This window comes from Staurois parvus, unplaced genomic scaffold, assembly GCF_062004578.1.
Source record: "Staurois parvus isolate SC_StPar_1 unplaced genomic scaffold, SC_StPar_1.0 ptg000704l, whole genome shotgun sequence".
Taxonomy (NCBI): Eukaryota; Metazoa; Chordata; class Amphibia; order Anura; family Ranidae; genus Staurois; species Staurois parvus.
This window is the reverse complement of record NW_028318500.1, coordinates 6,667,206-6,695,029: the sequence shown is the minus strand read 5'-3', so window position 1 is coordinate 6,695,029 and position 27,824 is coordinate 6,667,206. Positions and strand designations below refer to the sequence as shown.

The 27,824-nt window shown below is 41.1% G+C and overlaps 1 protein-coding gene across 5 annotated transcripts in view; it reads right to left on the bottom strand.

Moving 5' to 3' along the window:
- Window positions 1–820: 820 nt before the first annotated feature.
- PATZ1 (POZ/BTB and AT hook containing zinc finger 1) overlaps window positions 821–27,824 on the bottom strand; it is a 32,822-nt gene continuing 5,818 nt past the window's right edge. For 2 of the 5 annotated variants that reach the window (XM_089653263.1, XM_089653264.1), the window contains exons 3-7: window positions 17,010–17,073; window positions 16,607–16,672; window positions 12,483–12,654; window positions 4,823–4,960; window positions 821–1,750 (exon numbers count right to left, since the gene is read on the bottom strand). In XM_089653263.1, coding sequence (XP_089509389.1) covers window positions 1,227–1,750; window positions 4,823–4,960; window positions 12,483–12,654; window positions 16,607–16,672; window positions 17,010–17,073 — 964 coding nt within the window. In that variant the 3' untranslated portion in view covers window positions 821–1,226. The remainder of the gene's footprint in view (window positions 1,751–4,822; window positions 4,961–12,482; window positions 12,655–16,606; window positions 16,673–17,009; window positions 17,074–27,824) is intronic. The other 3 variants (XM_089653266.1, XM_089653265.1, XM_089653267.1) reach the window with 3 other exon arrangements.

Sequence of the window (27,824 nt, the reverse complement as noted above, 5' to 3'; positions counted from 1 at the left end):
GACAATGCTGCTGTCCAAAGGTGCCCCCTGTATTCCTTCATCCAGAGTGGGGGTACTTTATTCCAGGAGGTGCGATACCTGTCACAGAGGGGAAAAATACCTAAGGCTAGGTTCACACCTATACAGGTTGCATTTGAGCCATTTCTGCATTGTGTTTTTGCTGAATAGTTGATGTTTTTTTTCTTGTTGCTAGTAAGATTTAAAACGCAACAAAAACGCATCAAAAACACAATACATGCTTTTCTGCAGCGTTTCCATTGAAGTCTATAGGACCAAAAACGCAACTTTTTGCATTCAAAAAAGTCCCTGACCCTTTCCAAAAAATGCACCGGGTGAAAACGCACAGATGTGAACATGTCCCATAAGAAATCATGTTAAATGGACTGTACTGCATTTCTGCAAAATGCTGCAGAAAACGCTTAGGTGTGAACCTAGGATGAAAAAGGAAAATGAATGCAGGCACCACATCTAATGATCAGTAAGCTGCAATATATAACATTTTTGGCTTTAATACAGCGTTAAGTTATTTTATTAAGCCTTTTAGTGAGGATTTTACCTTTTCCCAAAATCGTTTAGGTGTAAGGTGGGAAAGTGGTAAACTCTAAAAGTCTGGAAACAGCAAGAAAGGAAGTCTTTTCTGCCAACAAGGAATGTTTATTAATTCAATCTGAAGTGACTTTTTCAGTTCTAACTGAATTTGCTGGATTCCTATGACTTGATTTCCTCATTTTTCTCAAATCGCCAGATGTGTTTCTTTCATGTCTACATTGATGAAGACATTAAACTTCAAATAAAAGCAGCACCTTATGACTCGTGCAGGAACCCATGTGAATTTGTTTATTTCAATGTGTGACCAGTTTTGTGTATATTCATATTCAATATCTGAAAATCTACAAAACATTCACATAGAAACAGTTCAGTGTGTGCACCCTGCGTAGACATGTGAACCCCAGCAGTCCAGGAGGCAGTGCACAGTTTTGAGCTCAGTGAAGCGGACAGTGTTAGAGAAAGGTCTGCATCTTTCTCTTGGTCTGCTATTTTCCACTCCTATCCTCTCTTAAAACTATACAGTTTATGGTGTCCACAACATGTGTAAACACAGCTTTTCAGGTGTTTCAGTACTTTTTTAGGGAGTTTTCCACATTCATGCATACGGTGCTTTTTGCATGAATTTCCCACATATGTAAAGCACTACCCTTTCCCAGATGTATTAAGTGCTATCGCTTTTACTTCCCTTCACTTCCCATTGCCTGCTGATCCACCTCAGGCTCCACAAGAGATGAGGCAAAAGCTGACTGCACAATTTGAAAACCAAATGACTCCAAAAGAGACATATTCTGCTGTGGGGAGAAAGGAGAGGCCAATGCTGACCCCAGTGCTGGCCCAAGGGAGGCACTAAGAGTGGGGCCAAGAGAAGGACCAAGAGCAGGGCCTAATGCAGGACCTAGGGCAGGGCCTAGTGCAGGACCTAAGGTAGCCCCCAAATCTCCGAGTGGTGTCCCCATTGGCCTGGCATGAACTTTCTGTATGTGCTTGTTGAGATAGGCCTTTGATCGAAAAAAGCTTCCACACTCTGCACATGGATAGCGCTTCTCGACCTCTCCCTCAATTTTCTTGGGAATCACCAAGTCACATGCAACATATGCTCCATTAGAATTTGGCTTCTCAGGGGACTTGAGGTCACTCCCATCAGACAGGTCACCAAATGAATCAGAACTCTCTTGTTCTCCATGCTGACATTTTTCCCCCTCTGTAAAGCAAGAGAACAAAAAAAATATGTTTAGTTTCCTTTGAATTCCCCTGAAAAGTCAGTGTTTTATTTCATGCAGGTAACTGCCCAGTTTCTGTATTAGCGAACGGTCACATTGTAGCTTTCATTTTTTTGTCATTGCTCACTCATATTTGATACTTCAGACAATTTTCACAGCCAGAGAGACCATTCTAGACCTTACTGTGCACTACCTTTACTTCCCGGTGTTTACGCCTTGTGTCAGCATAGGAAGGGATTTATAATGTAAGATTAGCACATGATACAAACTGTAAGTAAACAAAGTCTGGATGGCCTGCTTGTAAGAAATCGTTTCTTTTGTATACCTAAGAGCACATGTGATGTTTCTAAAGGATTAATATGACTAATTGTTTAGCAAAGGATTTCCTAATTTTCTTGAGACTAAGGGGCATATTTATAAAGGCATGTGCAGAAGTCCTATGTCGTATTTACTGTTAATTTATAAACTATTTTATATTAATTTGCATGCAAATATATTATTAAACAGTACAGTAAGATTTGCACCCAGAATAACTTTGACAATTCAGGAAATTACTTCTTTTGAACATAAATCTTTCTAAAAGAATAAAGAGAAAAAGAGTATTAGTTTTACTTGCAGTCCAAATGCATTAATGCTATGCTGGGTGACCACACTTTTTTCCATTAAAGAAAAAGCTTTAGTTTGGTAATTCAACATTATTATATAATAAAGCTCTATTATTCTCCACTTTGTGGGTGGTTTGATTCGCCTGCACAATCGCCAAATAAAGTAACATACATTAACATTTGTTCCTCAAATGAGAATGGTGCTTTCTGTTCTGAAGTGGAAATACATTTTTCAACAGAAATGCAATCTTTTCCATTGTCATTAGTACTTTCCTGGAGCGTTATATTTTCTTTTTTAATAAAAAAAAATCTTTTTGTCTTATAAGACATTAAGGCTTATTCACTAAAGCAAACAAGCAGAATGCAAAAACCCACAGCAACCAGAGTTCATCCAGACATAAATAAAACTGAAATTTGAGTGGTTGCTACATTAACTATGAGTTTATTTTTGTGCTACTCTACTGAATAAGCCTGTTTACCATGCAAAGCCCGAAGCCTTCATCTACATAACCTGTTTGGGAGTCCAAGTATGTACCTATATGGTAAACTTTATCTGGCTCTGTCACCTGAACTTAGTGAACTTTAGTGAATAACTATGCATATAATGTTTTTGTCTGTATGCATTCCTGGTCCATGACTTATTAGCACCCTTAAAGGAAAACTCCACATTCACATAGATATAAGTGATATAACTGTATCACTGATACACAAATCATTTTGTAATTTTTGTAATTTAATATTACCTATCCATTCAATCTGCAGCCAGCTATCATTTTGTAAAACTGACCAAAAATTCAAACAATCACAACCTTGTATGTGTCTAATTCCCTGCTTATGCCATTGGCTCGCTGATTTTCCTAGCTGTCTACAGTGTTTGATTTAAAATTTCAGGTATGTCCTGCCCTCTCCTGGATTTGATGTGGCAAATCTTTGGTAAAATACTTGCCATGGGTATTTTACATTTAGTGAAATACTTGCCAAGGGTGTTGTACATTTGGTAAAATGCTTGCCAAGGGTATTGTGCATTTGGTGAAAACCTTGCCAAGGGTATTGTGCATTTGGTGAAAACCTTGCCAAGGTATTGTACATTTGGTGAAATACTTGCCAAGAGTATTGTGCGTTTGGTGAAATGCTTGCCAAGGGTATTGTACATTTGGTGAAATGCTTGCCAAGGGTATTGTACATTTGGTGAAATGCTTGCCAAGGGTATTGTGCATTTGGTGAAAACCTTGCCAAGGTATTGTACATTTGGTGAAATACTCGCCAAGGGTATTGTGCATTTGGTGAAATGCTTGCCAAGGGTATTGTACATTTGGTGAAATGCTTGCCAAGGGTATTGTACATTTGGTGAAATGCTTGCCAAGGGTATTGTACATTTAGTGAAATACTTGCCAAGGGTATTGTACATTTAGTGAAATGCTTGTCAAGGATATTGTACATTTGGTGAAATGCTTGCCAAGAATATTGTACATTTGGTGAAATGCTTGCCAAGGGTATTGTACATGTAGTGAAATACTTGCCAAGGTATTGTACATTTGGTGAAATGCTTGCCAAGGGTATTGTACATTTGGTGAAATGCTTTCCAAGGGTATTGTACATTTGGTGAAATACTTGTCAAGGGTATTGTGCATTTGGTGAAATGCTTGCCAAGAGTATTGTGCATTTGGTGAAATGCTTGCCAAGGGTATTGTACATTTGGTGAAATGCTTGCCAAGAGTATTGTGCATTTGGTGAAATGCTTGCCAAGGGTATTGTACATTTAGTGAAATACTTGCCAAGGGTATTGTATATTTGGTGAAATGCCTTCCAAGGGTATTGTATATTTGGTGAAATGCCTGCCAAGGGTATTGTACATTTGGTGAAATACTTGCCAAGGGATATTGTACATTTAGTAAAATACTTGCCAAGGGTATTGTACATCTGGTGAAATGCTTGCCAAGGGTATTGTACATTTAGTAAAATACTTGCCAAGGATATTGTATATTTAGTGAAATACTTGCCAAGGGTATTGTGCATTTGGTGAAATGATTGCCAAAGGTATTGTACATTTGGTGAAATGCTTGCCAAGGGTATTGTATATTTGGTGAAATACTTGCCAAGGGTATTGTACATTGGAAGACATGCGAAGAGTTAGGTTTTCTCTTTCAATAACCCTGAGGCTGACTGTGTTGTGATTACAGCAGTCAAACCCTCCCATTTACTCATCAGTTTAAGTGGATTGTTTTGTTATCTAGTCATAGAAGATAGATAGATTAAAAAAATGTGAAATGTATTTTTAAAATCCTTGCAATATATACAATTGACTTGAAATCTATTTCTTTTGCTCAGCAAAAGTGGAGTTTCCCTTCAACATCCTGTTTTACTTGTGTGGGTAATGTACAGCTAACACCCCTCCTATTTCCCACTTGCGCCCCCCTCTTCACGGACAGCCGGCTGTGCAACGCTTGCCTTTCACGCCACAGGTCCGGACACATTGGAACAGTGCTGCACCATTTGGGGTGGATTCCGGCCGGTGAGGGCCTGCACTGAGGAGGGCGCCGTGATGTGTTTTTACGTGGACTTTTAAGTAAGAGGCAGAGGAGAAACCTAAACAAGATAAAAGCAGATGAGACACTGCCACACACAAACCTCTGACTCCTTAATAGCTATATCATTACCTCTATACATGTACATTTTTTCTCTCCTTATTCCTGACCCTGCAATCATCACACACATGGTCACAAATTGTTCACACAAGACACATTCCATCATTATTTCCCCACAGCCACTAACAGGATTCTAACATTCGCATTACACTATCATTTTCCAGGGCATGCTGCTCAATCACTGATCTACAACCCATTGGAGTGCTGCACCAACTTGTTCAAGTGTGAATTAATGCTTTCCTATTTTGCTTCTTGATACAAATGTGGCTGTTTATGGCAAGGATAATTAATCACAAAAATGTCTTGCAAACAAAAAATCAGCACTAGTAAATTGTACATACCTGTATACCATCTGTGCGTGGTATACTATATACTGTACACGCACACTCACAATCTTTTTAAATATTTGTATTATTACATGACAAAGGATCCTCAGGCCACTATGGTTTATAAAAAGGAAGAACTTCACAGTAGTTTCTCCCTTTCAGGCATGTTGTCGCTCACTGAAACCTGGGATGGAATCATGTAGAGAAAAGGAGAGGGAAAGATTCACTTCTTTGGCACATTCACTTATGTGTGTAAATTTCAGCATGAGATAGGAGCTGTGTGGAGGGGCTTAGGAATCTCAGGAACACATGTTTAACCACCTTCCGCCCGCCATATAGTAACCTGATGGACACAAGGTGGTTCTCTCATTCTGGGAGGACGTCATATGACGTCCTCCCATTCTCAGCGCGCATGCGCGGCTCAGGGAGCACGCAGAGCGGCGATCGGCGGTGCGCTGTGTCCCTTGGACACAGCGGTTCACCGATCATGGAAAGAGCTGAAGGTGTCGGCTCGGTCATGTGATCAGCTGTGTCCAATCACGGCTGATCACATGTAACAGGGAAATGCCGGTTATCAGCATTTCTCTCCTCTCAAGCTGTCACACTGACAGCTCGTGAGGAGAGGAAAGCCGGTAATCAGCTTTCCACGGAGGGGACATGTACACAGATCAACAGGGCACTAATGATCAGGGTGCCCTGATGATCAGTGTAACCCCAGAAGTGTCACCTGTCAGTGTCCATTGTGTCAGTGCTCATCAGTGCCTCGTGTCAGTGCCACATCAATGCCACATATCAGTGGCTACCAGTGCACATCAATGCCACATATCAGTGCTACCAGTGCACATCAATGCCACATATCAGTGCTACCAGTGCACATCAATGCCACATATCAGTGCCCGTCTGAGCTGCCTTTCAGTGTCACCCATCAGTGCCAGTCAGTGCCACCTATCAGTGCTGCCAATCAGTGCCAGTCAGTGCCGCCTATCAGTGTGCATCAGTGCTGCCTATCAGTGCCTGTCAGTGGCGCCTATCAGTGCCGCCTATCAGTGCCAGTCAGTGCCACCTATCAGTCCCATATATCAGTGCCATGTATCAGTGCTGCCTTTCAGTGCCCATCAGTGATGCCTGTCAATGCCCATCAGTGCCACCTACCAGTGCCTCCTCATCAGTGCCACCTATCAGTGTCAGTCAGTGCAGCCTATTCGTGCAGCCTCATTAGCGCATATCAGTGAAGGAGAAAAATCACTTATTTACAAAATTTTATAAAAAAAACTAAGAAAAATTTTTTTTCTTTAAATCTTTTCAGTGGTTTTTGGTTTGTTTAAGAAAAAATAAAAAACCCAGTTGATTAAATACCACCAAAATAAAGCTCTATCTGTCACAAAAAAATGATAAAAATTTCATATGGGTACAGTGTTGCATGACCGTGCAATTGTCATTCAAAGTGTGACATCGCTGAAAGCTGGAAATTGGCCTGGGCAGGAAGGGGGTATAAGTGCCCTGTAGGCTAGCGGTTAAAGGAGTCTAAAGATCCTTCTGCTGGCTGAAAAGAATGCACATTTAATCACTTGCCCTCCAGAGGATTTACCCCCCTTCCTGACCAGGCCATTTTTTGTGATACAGTACTGCGTTACTTTAACTGACAATTGCGTGGTCATGCAACGCTTTACATAAATGAAATTTAAGTCCTTCCCCCCCCACAAATAGAGTTTTCTTTCTGTGGTATTTGATTACCTCTGCAGCTTTTATTTTTTGGGCTATAAACAAAAAAAGACCTACGATTTTGAAAAAAAAAAAATCCAGTATTTTTGACTTTTTGCTATAAAACATAACCAATAAAAAAAATGTCAAAATCAAACTTCGTCATAAATTTTGGCTAAAATGTATTCTACTACATGTACATTCTACATGTGTCTTTGCTAAAAAAAACCAACCAATACGTGTAAATGAATTGGTTCATGTGAAAGTTATAGCGTCTACAAATGGCAGTATACATACTGGAATTTTAATTTTTTTTATACAAGTAATGGTGGCGAACAGCAGGTATTAGCGGGACTGTGGGACGGCGGCAGGCATTTTGACACAAGGTGGGAACTGACTAACTGCCACTGACATCCCCAATGACACTAATACAATGATCAGTGCTAATAAAAAGCACTGACACTGTACTAATGACACTGGGCAGGAAGGGGTTAACTTTAGGTGATCAAAGAGTTAACTGTGTATTTTCCTGTGTGTGCTATTTTACTAGAGAGACATGCTGCTTTTATTTCTTTGCTGTGGAGACAAATACAAAGCAGCATGTCCTTGCTGGCAGGATAGAGACCTGTGTTGTTAATACACAGGTCTTTCCCCTGTCCGTTTTGCACGGCGATCGCCGAGTACCAGTGGGGAATCTCCGGCCAGGACCCGGTGATTGACATGCCTAGCCGCCAATGGCGGCGCGGGTTGTGCGACGCGTGTGCGCCCCCTACCTGGGAATGCAAAGCACTTATATATATGTGATTTTGCACAGCCCTGCCACATGATGTTGGATTCTACTGATTGAATCATTTGCAGTACAAAGCAGCCCTGCACTGGAAACATGAGTTTAATTCTGATTATTGATAATAAATTCTGTATTTTGCTAAAATCTGTTTAAGCATGTAGTTATTGGAAGACTTGAAGACTGGTCACTACTACTGTTTTTTTTAAATAATTTGTTGTATTGCACATGTACAGTATACAATAAAATCACTAAATGGATATGTTTTATTATTTGGTTGGTGTGGCTCTGGTTTCCTAGTATCCTTTGGCTTTGTGTGATTTTTCACTTTTAAGTCAAAGTGATTGGTGGCTGTGAGGAAATAACTGCAACCTGCAGTAGTAACGCTTATACAAGTCTGTTGAATATCACTGGCTCTCTTTGTTCCCAGATACTACTGCGGCCCAGCCATATACTAGGGCCCATCTATTATGATGTGAATAGTGCACTCCTATACAGTGCCAAATATTTGAAAGTGATGCAGGCACCACAAAACCAGTCAGATGCCATGTACAGGACCCCCACAGTGACTTCATTTAACATCATGGATGTGAACATCTGTTTAGAGGCAGATTGTATTGAATATATGAGCATGTTGTTCTGTGGAGAGACTATTTTTGGGTAGATTTTAATGAAAATTCTACCCTCCTTCACCATTACCTGATTTATGATACAGTATGTGACCATAAGAGTGATTAGTGCAGGAATTTCCCATTACGACAGAGCTGGAGGTGAATGGTGTTTGTTTTAGATCCAGTGGATATATTGGATGCTGCTCTAGCTCATATGATTTACTGACTATCTGGCATGTCAGATTCCGTTTACAGGCATTTTTTAACCTTTTGTATACACCTTTGTTTTCATCTGCCTGAGATATGACTTCAGCACAGGAGTTCATTAAAAGTTTTCTTTTATTTGCTCACTATATATATATTTATCAACTGTTACATCATCTTGTAAGGCATATTGAGCAATGGTGGCATTTGGATATTTGCTCATTGGAGTGATTTCTCCTTATGTTTTAAAATCACTATTGAGTCACCTTAAATAATTGCATGTGTGCACCCACTGAGTGGATAAAACAGCATGTTTTGTTGATTCAAGCACTTTGTGCTGCTCCTAATATGATTTAGTCATTACAGATATGTTTTAAGTTGAGATGGATTTACATCAACATATGCACTGTGGATGTATCATTAAGGAACTGAAGCATTGTTCAAATCTTACATTTAAACTTATGATGGCAGTATATTTGATTACAGTACCAGATTTCCATATAGCAGTGTGTTGAAATATACAATAATAGAAACCAAGTTATTTGATGCTATCACCACCTGCCATAGTGCCACCTGTGATACATATTGCTTTGTAATAATGTATCAATATAGAGGTCCAACGTGATACTGTAACTGACATTCAACACATTAAAGATACTAATGTTTCCTCACTGGAACAGTGAAGTCACACTTCAGGATATCTGTCACCTTTGGGTCTGCTGATGATATTAGATCAATTCGCAGTATTTTTTTACCCTGTACGTGGAATGTACATTTATGGAAAATGATGGGATCACTTCCCAACCTCCAATTATTACAGTCTATCCCTACAACATATGCATTGACATTATGCTTACTGTATACTTCTCCTCAGTTCTTTAATATGTTATATGAGCTACATCCAGGAATTTAGGACTTTCCAACCACTTGTCTTCTTTTATTTTATATTGTGTGTTACGTTTTGCTAAGTTTAGAATGTGTACTGATGTTCATCTCCAGCAACAAAGACACCCAGTGATCCTGATATTTAATTGGGATAGTTCCAGAGGATTTTATCTGTTTTCTTCTAATAAAACATCTTCTTCATTGGGACACAGCTGCTATTATGCTTTTCTTTACAATAATCTTTTGTTGTGCTTGATTTGTTGTTTATATATATTTTTGGTTCCATTGTATTCTATTGTACAGGTGCATTGCAATAGGATTAATTTGTAATTATAGTGGTGACTCCAGACCTGGGAGCCGTTTTTTGTATTTATTGTATTATTGTTAATTGTTATTGTTAAGCATGGGCCAATCATAGCAGTGCTGATGAAATATGAGCAGTGTAAGGGTTAACACCCTTGCATTAAAAATCATGTATAAATCAAACATTTTGAAACATCTCTGTAAATTTGGGATCCCTCTCATGCATGCGTGCCGCAGTGAAATGTCACATGAGTTATGAAGAAACTTGCTGAGGATGCAGCAATTCAGCTACTTGGATGAGTATAAGTAGATCATTCTCTGCTTGCTTTATGTGTGATGCTTCCAACATTGCAAATGCAGCTTGCTTTCAGGTGCTTGGAGAGTAGTTTGAGATGCTTCTGAGATTGTATGCAGTTTATTAAGAAGTGCATTTGAATTGCAGTTAACCATCTTCTAGGCAGCATTGAGGCTCGAGATCGAGATAGGTCCCTAAGAGTCTTTTAAGCAGTTTTAGGAAATGATGCATGTAATTTGAGGATATCATTTGTCTTAAAATACGAGAAAATTTAAACCTTAAAAAGTGAGCACTTAATAAATGACCTTCACATTGCTAAACAATTACCTACAGAATATGGAATGTAAATACATAAAGCTGAACATTTGGCCATTTTCTATGCAAAAATTAAATTACCTCTAATGATGGTTGTCTCATGCATGGATACTGCTGTGCTAGGTAAAACTCTTCGTTTCATTCATTCCATACACCACTGTAAGCTCAGAACTTTCAGCACTGAAACTTACAGATTGGGCTATAATACAGTGATGATAAAGGGTCACTGGCTCTCCACATTATCCATTCACAAAACATCTTGTATTCTTTTTGGGTGGGGGGGTTTGCGGTAAACGATCACCACACTCTCCCCTCATCCATTCACAGAAAGCCGTAAAAAGGATACAACATGTTTGGTGAATGGACAAGGAGGAGACCAAGCAACCCACTATCATCACTCCACAGTAATAATGCTCTGTAAATGATCTGCAAGTGAAATGTCATTGGCTAAATGGTAAGCCTAATAGATTCCTTAAGCAATAATCACCACCAATAGGGCAATTAACCTAGCTATGCAAATGATAGTTTTCTACAGTCAACTGCAGAACTGAGAAAATTCTGGATATAAAATGATTTGGCTTAACGGGCAGCATATGGAAACCAGGATGAATAATAACTGCAAAACACTGTACATGTATGCTGATTTTTCTATCATATCACTGCAACTGATTTACAAAAACTGGAACAATGAAAACCAGAGCATCTACCAACTACAACCATTAGGACTTTGTTCACACCAGTGTTCAAAGATGTGAGTTTTTCTGCATGCGATCTGCAAGGGCATAAAAAAAAACTATTGTTCTCTATGTGCCCTGTTCACACAACACTGGTATTGTGTGCAGATTTTTTTGTACGCAGGAATCTTCAACATGTATATAACTCACTGGAATGCGCTTGAAAACTGATGTAAACTTGTGTCTCTTCAAGTGATATCTGTGTGCCAGTTTCCATCAGTTTTTCTGCATGTATGATATGAATAAGGCCTGAAAGTTTCAGCATTCTTCAAATAAAAAAAGAATCTGTCAGCTATTGGTAAATGTTCTGCTTCTTTCCATTTTTCTTTGCTCCAGTAACCTACTAGCATTGCTGTGCCAGTAAGTTTAATATAAATTCGAAGGGCACCTAATAGATTAATTATGATTAATTTAAAATTAAATGTGTAACTTAAGCTTGATGTTTAGTTAGATGCCATTCAATCATGATTGTCTCAAGGATTTAAAATGATTGGCTTGGGGTGAAGCTGGCTATGAATAGGCAGGCCTTTCACTGCTTCAGTCAGACAGATTTGGCTGTCTTCTCTATGACTAAAGCCCCAACCTTGCTGTAAATGTTTCTGTTTTTTTCTTCAGTACTGGAGCATTGAGTAGAATCTACCCTTTTTATTGTGGAGGAACCATAGTGTTTGCTTAATTTTTCTAAGTGGCACAGTTTATCACGAGAATGGTGACTGCCATGCTGTTTGGCTAAGTCAATATTCAAAGCAAAGCTATATGTAAATTCGCTAAGAAGTAGCGACACTCAGATTGTATTTAATAGGAGCACGTTGGCATAATGTAACAGTCCAGAGTTTACCATTACTAAGTTCTAAATGTCAGATCAGTGAAAAGTGATTGCTGATTAGTTGCTAGTTTACTTACTATACCACCCAGTTTATCTACGTTCATTATTTATATATTTGCTTCTATATTTCCATTTGGGAAGAATTTTGATCATATAAAATTTGTGTATATATTTTTAGGTCCCTGCTTGTTGTTTTGGGAAGCACTGTTTCCTATAATGACATATAACTTGATATTTAGTGGTATAGTAGTGATTCTCTTCCAAACTAGAATCTTATTTTCAAGCCTTATAACAGCCATTCCCACCCACACAAATGCACTCATCCTGTCTTGCTTTGTAATTGCATTATCTTCATTTGTCACTGAACAAAAAATATTATTACAACAGACAAGGCCATTGTGGCTCCTTCATTTTACAAACCATTTCCCTTTTTCTGGCATAATTGCATATACTAACAGTTCTTCCTACTTTATAGTTACCTCGATTACAAATGGTACAGAAGTTGCTAGGACCCTCGCTGTGCTTTTTCAGATGGTCTGCCATATAAGCTGCCCGCAGGTATTTGCCGCACACCTGACATGGTACCTTATCCTCATGACATGCCAAGTGTGAGCGCAGACGGTCACGTGTGGCGAAGGAAGCGTTACATGTCTGAAAGCAGAGATAAAGACACTATCTTAAAAACTGGTTGGAAAAACACAGCATGGCAAAGAAAAGAAATTGCTATTAGCATTCCCTACTTTTGTCTTTGTGTAGAAAAGCGTTAAAGTGGTTTTCCCATGAAATGTATGTGTATGTAAACCCTAACAATGAAAGTCTCTTCCTTGCTTCCTTTTAGTCTGTAAAATATACCATTAAAAGCATTTGTTATATTTGTTCAAGAAATGCAAACAATACCTCTTGATCCTTGCAGACACCTAGTGAGCCGACAGCTTCCCATGTTCTATGCCTCTACTGCACTGGTATCAGCTACTATGGTACTGCCTCCCCATGTTATGTATATAAGGAGAGGGGAAGGTGTCCTGTAGACCAAACACACTTCTTGTCGTATGGTGACAATGCAGATCCTCTATAGATACAGTAAGGTGAGTAATTGTTGTCACCCTAGGGCTGAAAGTGTGTCTTACTGGAAGGATCACCAGGTAAAAAAAAAGAAAAAGTTCTGATAAAGGAAAGCTAATGCAGATAAGCTGCAATATATTAAATGCTACTCCTTAGGTTTATATACACTTTAATGTCAATATCTACTGGCTATATACTATTGCAGTGTGTACCTTCCTGCTTGTGTGATGGTAATCAGTATACTGATCATAGTTACAGGTTTACTTTACTGTGGGGAATCTAAGGAGTATGTACTTACCTTCCCTGTGACCACCTTGCCAGTCTGATCAATTGCCACACCAAGTTCATTTTGACTGTGGAGATGAGCTATTTTAGGGTGGTCATACATGGGCCAGGATTTTCAAGTGATGTTCTTGATTTGACATGTGCTAGGAAACCTTTGCATTGCCAAGTGCCAATCTTAGAGGAGTATTAACGTAGTAGTAAACTCTGCTTTTTAACTTGTACCTACAGGTCAGGCTATAATGCTTACAAAGAAAACTCACCCAAGCTCTACTGTTAATCAGAGAAATGTGAGTGGGGGGCTGGTGCTCAGGCTGACCTTTCAATCCAGAATATGTAGCAATATAGCTGGCAACTCAGTAAGTCTATAAGGCTTACTTGTACATATAGTGAATGTCTCCTAAGCTTGCGGTGTGTAAGAGATATTCATGCTTGAAGCAGAGTGTGCCGTCCATTCAGAGTGCTGTGCCGCGACCGTGACTCCTGTGCGCCATTCAAATGCACAGAGACTGCAAGCTCAGAAGGAAGACTGGGTGCAGATGAAAGAACCAACAGCAGTGGCAGCCCACGGCTGGAGAGCTTCATTTTACGGTAAGTCTGTTATTGTGCTAGTATGTGGTGCATACTAACATATTATGGCCTAAACCACCCAGGGGCCCACATTTTTTTTTCATTGCCGGAGTTTACTACCGGTTTTGTCACAACTTAGTTAATTACATTGGCTACCAGTTCTCCTGAGACATGACATAGGATACACGGCTGTGTCCCTGCTCCTAATGTCACCCTAATGCTAGCAACATTTTGTTTAGTCTTGTTACATATTCCATTTCCATACTAATTAGCTTCCAAAATGTAATATTTAAAATATATGCAGTATAGGTGTTGAAAACACCTATTTACTAAAGCTGGTTCACTCTGAATCTGGTACACCTGTGCATGGTAGCCAAAAAGCTTCTAATCTCCGCTTGATCAATTAAGCTTTAGCAATAAAACTGGAATTTGATTGGTTTCTATACAGAAGTGCACAAGAGTCTGAGTGAACCAACTTTAGTAAATAAACCCCTCGATTACAATATAATTCCTGTAACCTTGTCAGCAATGTTACTCAACCCAATCTCACAAAAACTGATTAAAAATTTTATTAAAATCTTTTTAAAAATGAAAGTATGTGGACACTATAGGAGATATTTCTAAAGCCATGACTGTGACATTCACCAAACATTCAGTGCATTTGAAACATTTACTAATTTAAAACACCTGCTCCAGGTAAATACACCTGCAATGAATGTTTAAGGAATGTCACATTCACCAATTAAGGGCTCTGTCACATGGGACAGACCCGTTTAGCGGACCACTTGCTCAGCGGGGGATCTCTCCGCTGAGCAAGCGGATGACAGCTCTGTGTCCCCTCTGCTGCTGCAGAGCAGACACAGGGCTGCTCGACTCTCAATGGGCGGTTGGATGAAAACGGACCGCCTGTCCGTTTTCATCTGATCCGATGGACAGAAGGGGAATTGGATCCCCATCCGTCCCTTTTTGGTGGATCAGATGTCGGCAGGTGTAAATGGACACGTCCGTTTACACCAGCCGCTCCATAGAGGAGAATGGAGGTTTCGATCGGGTCTGCCTGAAAAACGGGCAGGCGGACCCGATCGGAACTTTCGTTTGAAAGAGCTCTTATAAGGCCTGGTTCCCATCTCTGTAATATGGTAATGCACACTCATTAACAAGCACTATGCTGTCTATTTACATCAGGCATGTCCAAAGTCCGGCCCGCGGGCCATTTACGGCCCAAGGGTCGGTTTAATACGGCCCTCCAACAGCCCTTCCTGCTCTGTGTAATGTGGCCCTCCCACGGCCCTCCCTTCTATGGCAGACAGTTTTCTGCTTGAGAGCAGAGGGCAGTGCGCATGCCTGACTGCGGCGCGTTCTCCCTGGTCTGTGTAAATGCGGCTGGCGCACGGCCCTCCCTTCTGTGGCAGACAGTCTTCTGCTTGAGAGCAGTGCACATGCGTGACTGCGCCGTGCTGGGAGCGACAGAGGGCGGTGACGTCAGGGCCGGGCTTCCAGCGTGAAGTGTGTTTCTCTTCCCCTCCCGGCTGCCGAGCAGAGACTTCAGCTCCAGCTACCTTTTTCACCCTTCACATTAGTGCAGGTAAGTTTTTTTAAAATTTATTTTCAATACATTGTGAAAACTCAGCTGTCAGTTGATCTTAATGTTATGAAATGAAAAGTATGTTGTTTGCAATTAACTTGGCATAAAATAATTTATTTGCATTTAATTGTAATGGTTCAAAGAATGTTCGGAAAAATGTTCAGCCCTCCACCATGTTCACTTCATCCAATCTGGCCCTCTTTGAAAAAAGTTTGGACACCCCTGATTTACATGCATTGCATTAAGGCAGCCCACTCATTGTGAATCGGCTGCTAATGCATCCCAACGCAGATAAAACTGCAACTCTTTTTCGGGAGCACACTACCCTGCCCTGTACCTCACAGACGTGAACCCACCTTATAGAGATCTTACTGTTTTAAATCAGGTCAGGCCTAAACCATAGACTTGCAATGAAAGTCACTGAAGGGGCATTAAAGAACAGTGATGTCCCATCGTGCAAACATGCTAAAACCATACAGAAGCAAAATAATACATGCATTTTTATGCATTTACAATTAATTTCAATGGGCCTACTTAACGCACACTAATGCACAAAAATTCCACATATCCTATAGCTTAAAAAGTGCTAAGCTGCAGCAATTACCCATGAAATAGCATTCTATTTAAAAAGGGGATTTCTACGTTATATGGTAAGTTTCCTAACACTGCTATTTAAATTTCTAGTAGATGCTGGAAAGTGAAACCATCTGTCCTTTTCCTGTATCTTTTAGGCACTCTATTGGTATCTGCATCTGAGTTTCTGCCCACCTGCTGAGGCTATAATGAGGGGTTCTCACTTTACCTGCTGGATACAAGAGAAGGGAATGGAACGCACAATGGAGGGTAGGAACACCCCCCCCACCCAAGTTTGAATCATCCCACTAGTTTCCACCTATAACTAAAATATCAAAAAATAAAAAAAACACCCTGACAATAGCTTACATTAATACAAAGACTTGCTCACAAACATACTAGATGATACATGCACACAGACAAAACGTCTGAATAATGCCATACACTTTTTAGGCCCAATTAAATCACCAGTCCCGCTTCTTTGCTCCAGAAAGTATATTCAGGTTGTGTTTCATTTTCATTTTGCATTACCTGTCCTCCTCCTCCTCCTCTCTCCTGCTCACTGTGCACTTGGCTGGCAAATCCTTCTGCAGATTTCTAGTTTGGAGAAAAATGGGTGTAAAATCATTTTTGTGGGCCCTTTCAATAGGAAAATGTGACTTGTCAAAACGATATCAAATTCTGCACAGCAGATCAGTCTAGTTAGGAAATAAAGGCAGTGAAAGTATTTATATATTCAAAATGTTTAAAATGTAAATCCTATTACCCTTTACCTGGATTTGTAGATGCAATAAATGGACAATTAATAATATATATACTGCAGAAACAGTGCCTGTAAAGTGGGACTGGTGCTTTAAGTCGCACAGGGAAAATGTTGACATTCGATCACTTTCACAGGACTGTAAACCACAGTCCCCCATCCCCAGCGCCATACCTCACACTTGTGCGGCCTCTCGGATGTGTGAACCTGTTTAATGTGCCCATTAAGGTGGTCTGGCCTGTTAAAAGAAAATAAAGCAAAGATCATTACAAAGGAAATAACCAAGAATTATTCCATGAATTTTAACCAATGTATTTTTTTGTCCATATAAGTTTCTGTTCACAAAACCATAAATCATCTTGGCCAAGACACTATCTGCATGGAGTTTCCATGTTCTCCCTGTATGTATGGGTTTCCTCTGGTTTTCCCTACACTCCAAAGATATGCTGATATGTTTATTAGCTCCTGTCTGGAAAAAAAAATGCCCTAGTCTACTGACCGTTTCCAAGATGGCTGCCTCACTTATTGCCTCCAACATTAGATAAAGTGCTTTGAATTGCCAGGAAGAAAAGCACTATATAATAAAAGTCGATTCACAAAGTATAGCTTTAGGATGGTGAGCTTTGTTTAAGTATCTATTGAATAACGTAGCGATATCAGCAAAAATAAGCCTTACACTCCTAAACAATATTTACAGTATTTTTTAGAGACATTTATAATGCAGAAATATACCTAACAGAGTTACAGGGTATCTAAACTCATTTTTTTAGTTTTGGATAGGTTAGGGAGGGGTTAGAATTTCTGCCAAATTGTACAGCACATACATAAAATCCCAATTTTGGCGCAAGGAAGGCACAGGTGAAGCGTGCAGCTGCCAGGAACCTGTCAAAATCAATGACAGGCTGAAGTACGTGGCTGGACAACGTTCTTAGTAGTACTTGCATTTACAGCCATATGCATTCAGGGATGTATACCCCCAGCACATAATTCCTGTACATTGTATATATGTAAAATCATGCATGTGCACAAGCCCTGACAGTTGCCATCAGAACAAGACATGAGGGCAATTGTTCCAGTGGAGACATCTGTAGGCTGAAAACTGTTTAAAAGGGTCTTTTCACTTACTCCCAGTTTGTAGAATATTCCTCCCACTTCCTGGTGTGTCTCTTGGACAGGAGCAAACTTTTTAAATGAGACACAAACATCTTTATACTGTATATACTAATAAAAATACCTCATCTAGTAACTCAATTCTTACAATCAGTGGGATGTTATTTTTTATTTGCTGTTACAGAGAATCCACTGGAGCCAGATGTAACCACAGTGTTCAGCCAAATGCTAAGAAAGAAAGTCAGGTCTGTAACATAGGTTTTGGGGATGGGATGCCATTACTGTTGTTGCAAAAACTACTGGTAATTTCATCTAAAGCTTGCATTGTTCCATGCAGTAATTAGTTTGAGGTATATTTACCTTTAAAAAATAGTTTTCTATTAATTAAACATAGAGAATGACTTCTGAATTCTGCTTACATTGATTGCACACCTATTTAAGTAAACCTGGGTAATTCAAACTAGGCCTGTGATAAAAAATGCATAAGCAGAGGCCCCAACCCATACTGCTATATAGGCCACCCTTTTGATCCTTTATTGTGAATGGTAAGCTCAGCAGCCAGTAGGAAGTCTCAGAGGGTAAATTTGCATGTCATTTCAGCATACTGTATCTCAGGATCCATTCTTGTTTTGACGCACAGTATGCACTTACTGTAAGTACCCTCTGCTCACGTATTTTTCCATCACGTTTAGTTAGCCAAGTTTGTGACAGGTTAATTAGTAGTGCTCCACAAAGATATATCACAGACGTAAAATATATAACAGATCTATACAAAATTAATGTGCTGCGCCCAAATAATAAGCATAAAAAAATAACTGATTCTCTGTACTATTGCCTTGTGTTAAATGAATAAAGAAAGAATTGATTAAAAACAAAAACAAAGAATGTCAAATCAATAGCAAAGAAGCGCCTACTTGAACCAGTGCAAATATAGACATGTGAATAGCATACAATGAAATATACAAAACATCCATCTTAAATAAAATATAGTTTATAAAACATCTATCAGTCCATGATTAGACACCCAAGATACAAATGTATCTTCCTGCCACCGCTGTGCTGATAAAGTATAAATCGAAAAACACGCAGTGATTGACTCCATAGGAGAGCAGCTCACTGCCACAATCAACCCACAAAGTTAATGGAAGGTCTGAAATCGCCTTTGTATAATCAACTCCGCCATCCCCATATATGAATCTGGGTCACGGATGGATACCTCAAAAAGGAAATCCTATACCCATAGAAAAAGAGGCTTACAATAGTGAAGTAGCCCTGAAAAGTTTTTTATTTAAAAAAAAAAAGGTTACATTCACACTATGAACTCACACTCCTGAGTCACAAACCAGGCACTCCTGTAGCACAAAAGCATCCAAGCGTGAAGACGGCATTGGGAACCTTCCCCACATGTATGAGTTTTGTCAGAATGACTTCAGCTCCTGAGGAAGTCTTTCAGATGAAACTTCTGCACATAGGGCAAGTTTCCAAGGAGTGCCTTGTTTCTGAACCAGAGTGTGCGTAACCCCATAGCGATTTGTTTGATTTTTATATGTCGACACTTTTTCTGCCTATGTGAGTGCAAAACTTTTTCGCTATGATGCACTCTCCCTGTCTGTCTGTCCACCTGCAAGGTGGTTGATGTGGCCAGTCTCTGGGTGGAGACCAAACCTGATTTAAGCCAGTCAAGCCCGCAGTCTCATGCTTGTGATATTGCATTGATAACACATGCTGCAAGCTCTCTGTCTGCTCTGCTGTTTGGATTCCCTCGTTGACAACCTCGGAACGGATATCGACTATTCTGTGAACTCTGCCTGCTTTTTGACTACGGATCTGGTCCTGACTATCCTTTACCTAGCCTGCCTTGTACCTGGACTCTCATTGAACCACTCTGTCTGTCTGCCAAACGCAAACAGCAATACCTGTTTGCTGTGCTCACTTCGCACCTGCACCAACGTGGCAGCCAGGCACTATAGCGGGGGTCAGTAACCAGCAGATCTTAGTCAGGTGATTGGTAGATCACGTAGATCATGGTCAGGGCTTGCTGACCCACCATCCAGAGAATCAAACAGAGTGCAATACAGAGGGACTTCTTGTAAAGTTGGAGCTGTAGTAGGGAGCAAGAGCTGCATAAGTTGTTGTCTCCTCTATAGAGCTGGCTCCTATGCCCTGTCATGGTTGAGGTTAAACAGGCAGCCGTGTGTTTCTTTCTCACCACATGCTTTAACCCCTTGGACCCCGCAGAAGCATGCAATTGTGAGGCACTTGCAGAGCGGCCCCATTTACTTGAATGGGTCTCAACTGACAGGCAATAGCACCCACCAAAAGCAACAGGGGATGTAATTCCTGCTGCGGCATGTGTATACAATTGGCTTCTGCCTCAGCAGCTAAAGGGGGTAGGGATTGGGGGCAGCAAAAGGGATGTCTCCTCTAAAGTGCTGGCTCCTATGCCCTGTCATGGTTGGGATTAAACAGACAGCAGTGTGTTGCTTTCTCACCACATGCTTTAACCCCTTGGACCAAGCAGAAGCATGCAATTGTGAGGCACTTGCAGAGCGGCCCCATTTACTTGAATGGGTCTCAACTTACAGACGGTAGTACCCACCAAAAGCAACAGGGGGGTGTGATTCCTGCTGCGGCATGTGTATACCTTTGGCTGCTGCCTCAGCAGCTAAAGAGGGTAGGGATTGGGACGGTAAAACCATGACTCAACAGCAGGGTTTTACCACCCCCCAACTTTACATGTGAACAAGCCCTAAGAGTTGGATGCAACTAAGGGCTCATTCACAAGTGCAACAGACACTACTGCTACTCTGCAAAGTGATCCAAGAGTGTTTGACAGGTGGTGAGGAAGCGATATGTTGCCTCCTCATTACCTGATTTAAAATCAAGATTGCCATGGAAATCATGCAATTGTGACACAGTAGTAGGGCAATTAGAGGTTTAAATCCAGTATGAGGAGGTGACGCTGGCTGACACTGTGCCTGGTGATCTTTGACTTCTCCCATGTTGTTCAGATAGATCTCCACCTCTTTAAGGTTGCCTTCCCCTGCACTATAACATTGTGTATAAGTCCTGGGGGCAACCAAGTACCAGTAGGCCTGCTTGCCTTATGGGAAGACATTGGAAGGAGAACTGTATAGATTCATTAATCTGAAAGGGTTACAAAATAAAAAGGGTTCCAAAATAAAAAGAACTTGGGCTTCCAACAGTTTACAGCCAGGAAGGCTGTACACATGGAGTAAAACTAAGAATCTGCAGGCATCTCTTGTACATCTTTATTTACATCTAGATACATCTACAACTATATTTAGGAGTTTATCATAAGAAAAACACTGAAAAAAAGTCATATTCATATATTTGCTGCTACCTGGGTGCCACCTGATGTTTCATAGCACTACTGCAACAATGGCCTATTAACAAATGAGACAAAAGTTGAATTTTCTAGTAAACAGAGTTTTGACTAGAGAAACTAAAACACTTGGCAAATTCAGGTAGTTCTTACTATTGACATTTTAAGAATCTGTCGCTATGGCAGTGACAAATTCCTAAGGGCCCATTCATGCCACATGCAGTGCAGTGCTTTTTTCTGCATCAAAAAAGCATGGAAAGAAAGTTATATGGGTTTCAATGGCATAGTTCACACCAGCGCAGTGTGGTCCAGTTCTTTTCAGTTCCAGAAAAAAGTACAACATGCTGCCCTTTTGCTGCACAGAACTGTCCTGGAATTCAGTAGAAAGCATCAAAAACACATCCAAAAAGCACCAGACCCCAGTACAGTGAACAAAACAGGTAAGGGAAGCAAAGGAAAAGCACTGTCTTGATGAAAATAAAGATTTTGTAATTGAAATAACCCAAAAAAGGATGAAAAAAAGCATCTGGACCGCATCCAGAAACACATCAAAAACACACTAGAATGCATACAGAAGTGTTAAAGTGTATGCAAAAACACAACCAGAATGGATCTGGTGAACATTGTTGATGTGTGAACTACCGCCACATCTCAGATTAGGACACTGGCGGTAATTAAGACCTACTCTGAGCCTGACCCCCCAACAATTGGCCAGTGGATATCTGGTAAACAAGATCAATTAGAAAGAACGCTTGACGACTGCTATGATGCATAAAGACGAGCAGTTCCATAAAACATGGTATTATTTGCATGATTTTCAATACTCGCTGGATTATAATACATACATATCTACCCTGGTTTCTCAAATGTCACCTCCTCCATAGAGGTGCTTTTCAATGAACTGATACTGCAGGCCCCTGCTAACCTTTAGATGTCCTGCACCATAGATCTCAGTTTCACTCCCCTCCCACCCCCTTTTTTTTTTTTTGCATTCCTATATCCTCACTGTTCTCCTACCCAATTAGCCTTTAGCTATCCTATTACTCTTTAACACTCTTTGCTCGTCCTGGAGCACTTTCATAAATTCTGGAAAAAAGTCAGTGTGGCAACACTTCCTGAGACCCTAGTGCAGTGGTGGCGAACCTATGGCACGTCTGCCGCAGTCGACATGCGGAGCCCTCTCTGTCAGCACGTGAGCCAAGTCAACCCAGCATCGTCCCAGAAGCCGAGCATCGCATAACAATACACATAGGTGCCCTACGTATGCTCGGAAAGGAGTAGCAGCATCAGGCGATGAAGTCAGAAGCCGTGACTCATTAGCCTCGATGCGTCCAAGCTTTCACATGGCTGGTCAGTGCATTGCCAACGATATATAAATATATATATTGGACTGGCTGTGAGTTTTAATACATTGATTTTTATTAACACAAGATTTTAGCTTGTACTGGTGGTCAGTGGAACTTTGCCCCCTTGTACTGGTGGTCAGTGGAACTTTGCCCCCTTGTACTGGTGGTCAGTGAAACTTTGCCCCCTTGTGCTGGTGGTCAGTGGAACTTTGCCCCCTCTGTGCTGGTGGTCAGTGGAATTTTGCCCCCTTGTCCTGGTGGTCAGTGGAACTTTGCCCCCTTGTGCTGGTGGTCAGTGGAACTTTGCCCCCTTGTCCTGGTGGTCAGTGGAACTTTGCCCCCTTGTCCTGGTGGTCAGTGGAACTTTGCCCCCTTGTCCTGGTGGTCAGTGGAACTTTGCTCCCTTGTGCTGGTGGTCAGTGGAACTTTGCTCCCTTGTGCTGGTGGTCAGTGGAACTTTTCCCTCTTGTGCTAATGGTCAGTGGAAGCTCTGTTATTGTGTTTTTCTATGAAGACAAAAGATGTTAATGTATGGGTTGTTTTTTCTAAACTAAAACCTCAGTATTCAGGTTTAATTGCAGTGTTGGCACTTTTGCAATAAATAAGCGGGTTTTGGGTTGCAGTTTGGGCACTCAGTCTCTAAAAGGTTTGCCATCACTGCCCTAGTGTATTATCTGAGTGTTTAGGGCCAGGAGATCCTAACCTTTTATGAAGTTACAAAATATGTAAACCCAACATTGCATATTCCTGATATTTGCCTGCTGTACCATGTACTTGTATGAAAAAGTATTCTGTTCTCTTTGTATTGCTTCCTGTGTGTGGTCACTTTGGCTATGCAGGCCAACTTACTATAAAATGTTGTGTATGTATTGCTGAAGGATGAAATAAAACTTATAAATGTCAAAGACCAACTCTGAGTTGGTGTACAGCGGTACACAAGAACTCAGAGCAGACAGTGCTAGGAAGCTGTCATATACAGTATGTGACAGCTTCTTGCACAGTGCTGTATCCCGGCCCTATTTGGCTGTTGGTCGGGAGATCCCTGGCAGAAAGCTAAATGTAAACAGTATACAAGTGATGTCAATGCCCAAATATGAGCAATGCCCATTTTTGGGAAATGCCTTGTCATTTGGTGGGTGCAGCCTGATGGGAAACTGAGAGACTAGTCCGCTTTACTTTTTATTGACAGCGTATAGCAGTGGGAAGATTCGAAAGCCACTACTGGACCGAATAGGGATATGGATCTGCCTACTCCCATGTGCTGTCAATTAAAAGTGAAGTGAACCTGATGGGGAACTAGTCATTCAGTCCACAGTCAGGCTTCACCCACCCCAGTACAAAACTTCCCAGCCATGGGCCTGTCAGTGTGACGGGTGCAGTGGTGAGGAGGGAGAGCAAGAGTGAGTGCAGTATGGACCCTCCTTCCTCAGTGCAGACACAGAAATGGTCTGTGACAGGTACATGAATAAGGCACAAGCACCGACAATTTCACTGTTGTGCTCCAACAGAATTCTAAAACGGGTCAATGAATTCCCTGAACTTATATTTCGGTCTGTACGCATCGGCCCTTTAGTATTCCTTCAATAAAGATATGGAAATATTAAAGTTTTAGGTTGTTTGTCAAGGACTGCTAAATGTGACTGTGGTGAAGATCAGACCACACCCATTAGGAACTCCAGAAAATACAAATGTTCACAATTTTTTTCTAACAACTGCATATAGGCAGCACAGTGGCTAAATGGTTAGCACGTCCGCCTGGCAGTACTCGGGTCGTTGGTTCGAATCCCAACCACGGCACCACCTGCCTGGAGTTTGCATGTTCTCCCTGTGCCTGCGTGGGTTTCCTCTGGGTACTCCGGCTTCCTCCCACACTCCAAAGACATGCTGGTAGGTGAATTGGCTCCTGTCTAAATTGGCCCTAGTGTGTGTATGTATGAATGTGAGTTAGGAACCTTAGATTGTACACCCCTTGAGGGTTAGGGACTGATGTGAATGTACAATGTATATGTAAAGTGCTGCATAAATTGAGGGCGCTATATAAGTACCTGTAATAAATAAATAAAATATGGAAAGTGATAGAAAGCAGTCTGCCAAGACACATCCAGTTGTAGATCAGAACAGGAAGCATATTACAGTACGGAAGTACGTCTCATCTCTTTCACTTTAAATATAACTCGATATAAAAGCCAATGTTAAAAAAGTCATTCTTCCAGTTTAATACAGCTCAGTACATGTCTAGACTGATGTATTTATCCCTGATGAGATCTGCGAGAGTGAGCCTATTTCCCAGCTGCTGTAGCCTCATACACCCACACACGTTCAATGATGGCTGCAGCCCCTTCCCTTCCACTACCACCTCCTCCAGCTTTCACTGTCCCCTTCCCTTTGCAGGGGGGGGGGGGGGGAGGGAAGACGGAACATTTTCCTGGTGGGGGTGGAGAGTCTGGCCTTGTAGTTCTTCTGGCACCCCTCCCTATATCGTTCTGTCCAATCACTGACTAGAATCCTCAGTTTAGGAGGGGGTGATGTGTGTGTGTGAGTGGGGGGGGTTCTTGGTGCAGACATTGTGAGATGGCGTCCCATGAGTATATAAAAAGAGGGGGTGTGGGAGCTGATAGCATCTCTATGTAAACAGCCATGTTGGTGATATACTTTAGAAATAAATGTCAGAAAAAGAACCACGACAAGATGAGAACTGGCACCTGCACAGTGTATAAAACAAAGACTGATCTAAAATACTAAGTGTCGGTAATTTAGAAGCCAATTAATCCTTGCATGTAATCACACCTTTTTTTAAGGTTAAAGAGACTTATTTAACACACCTAATGCATTCTGATGATGTACATGATATACGCTGCCTCCTAGTCTGAGTAAATATTTAGCTGGGTATGTAATGACATTTTACTTCAAAAGTTTGTGTCTGGAAAAGAATTAGAACTCCTGTCAGGTTTTTACCTCTCTCTGTTACAGAGATTACACCACAATCAGGCCCCTTTCACACGGGTGTTCTAGCAGACTGACTCTGACCTGTGATTACATCAAAAACAGATCGCAATGTATCCCTATGCGTAGCCAGGTGTGGATGTGCACCTACCTATATCCACCCACATGGGGTCCATTCAGTTTAGTTGGCCCAAACTGAAAAAGTTTGCATCCAGGCTTTGAGGGCAAGTTCACACTAGAACAAGATGCAGATAACCCACATTCCCGTACCACGTTCAAATGCACTGCGCTTGAGATCTGCAGCGTGTCAATGCAATGCGAATGAGATCCCAAATGCAAGTGGCAAATACAAAGCCTCTGACTGCACAGGATCGCAGGGCACAAAAATACCGTGCAATTCAGTTGCTCTTCAGATTGTAAAGTACTGCATGCACTACTTGTGCTGCGGTCTGGTGCAATTTCGACCCATTCAAATGAATGGGCTGAAATCACACTGCACCTGGATCACATGTGAATCACACAGGAACACACAGCGCACTCCTGTGCAATTCATGGTATGAACTGGCCCTTACTGACCTGACAAGATGTAGGTGGACATGAGTAGATGCACGTCCACTTACATCCAGCCACCCATGTTACATGAGTAAACTTTTTTCTCCATCACATAATGGAAGAAAATTCAGAATAGGCATGGATGTCACATATGGACACCCATTTCCATTCTGATCTAGCTTAGCAAGGGATCAGTCTAGGATGCCATGCTGGGACGGAATGGAGGGCACCTGAGGGAAAGAGGCCATAAGCTGGCCATAGATGGATCGAAATTTGTCTGGTTCAGCAGAGACCAGCCAAATTGCAATCAATCTATGGCCATTTTCATTCATGATCAAACGACTGACTTCTCATGAACCAGCTTGTTGGAAAATTTTGCTTTGATAAGTGCTGCAGCCAATTGGCTGCAGAACCGATCAGCGTATTCTGATGGCGGGGGAATCCCACTATCAGAATTCAACGACACAGCAGGATTCCCGCATCCACCTGGGATGTTTCGATGGGGGAATCGGTTCAGTTTCTTCGCTCAGCCCACTGGCTGAATGCAAAAACTGGGCCATGTGTGATGGTCACAGTGATTTTTAACAAACAGGAAGTGAGAGCAAATCTAAAACAACACAGAAAGGAATAAAATTGTTTTTCTAAGTTAAGAACCCCTGCCAACGTTTTGTTGTTTTCTGTTCACAGTTGCTTAGCTTCCATCAATTCCTGTCTAGTAAAGTGGGAAGTAAATGAGCATATCTCTATGGGAGCCCCCAACAACAGTAAAAACCTGACAGGGTGCTAATCCTTCCACACTTTAAATATTCCTCCAAAGACATGCGGCAGCTTGCTTTATTTCCAATTAAACACATATGGACCTAAATTACACTGAACAGAGGATATTTTTTATTTTAGACCTGGTTTATTAAGTGGTCAAAGTATCAACAGAACACTGGCACCTATTTAAAAATCAGAAGACAATTTTATCGGCCACTAGGACAATTGCTCAGGCCTGGAAGAGTCCGTTTGTATTTTTCCAGGGGGTGCGGGATCGTATGACTACAATGATGCTCAACGAACAGATGTCGAGTATATGCAACGACTCTCAACATAAATTTTTGAAAATATGGGAACCGTGGTTGCAATACGCATTTCCCACGCTCCCCCTGGCCAGTGTGGGGAGGTAATGGAGTTTTGATATTGGCGCTTGTGGACCCCTGCTTTTTGGTGTTTTTTTGTTTTGTTTTGTTTTTTCTCTCCTTTCTTCTCTGCTCTTCTTCTCTCCTTTTCTGTTTGTTTTGATGTGACAGTGGACAGCTGTCTTTAGTTGCGATAGTCAGAGTCTCACTGATATTATTGTAACCTATGTGCCATTGATAGCCCCTGCGTGGGCATACGTTTTGCTTTATTGGAATTAGAGTGTTGTCTGCTCTATTTTGCCTTTTTTATCAGTGCAATTGATAGCCCCTGCGTGGGCGTGTTTTGTTGCCTCTGTTTTATACTGTTTAAAATTAATAAAAACCATTGAAATATAAAAATCAGAAGACAAAAACTGAACAAATTTAAAGAGCAATCTGAAGCAGAGAGAAATTGCATAGAGATTTGTTTCCCTCGTGTTCCAATGACTGCTTTCCTCTTATTTCTCGTCCTTGTGTCACAAAGACAAAAAGTGAGGGGAAATCTGTCCAATGAAGTGGCAAATAGCAATAA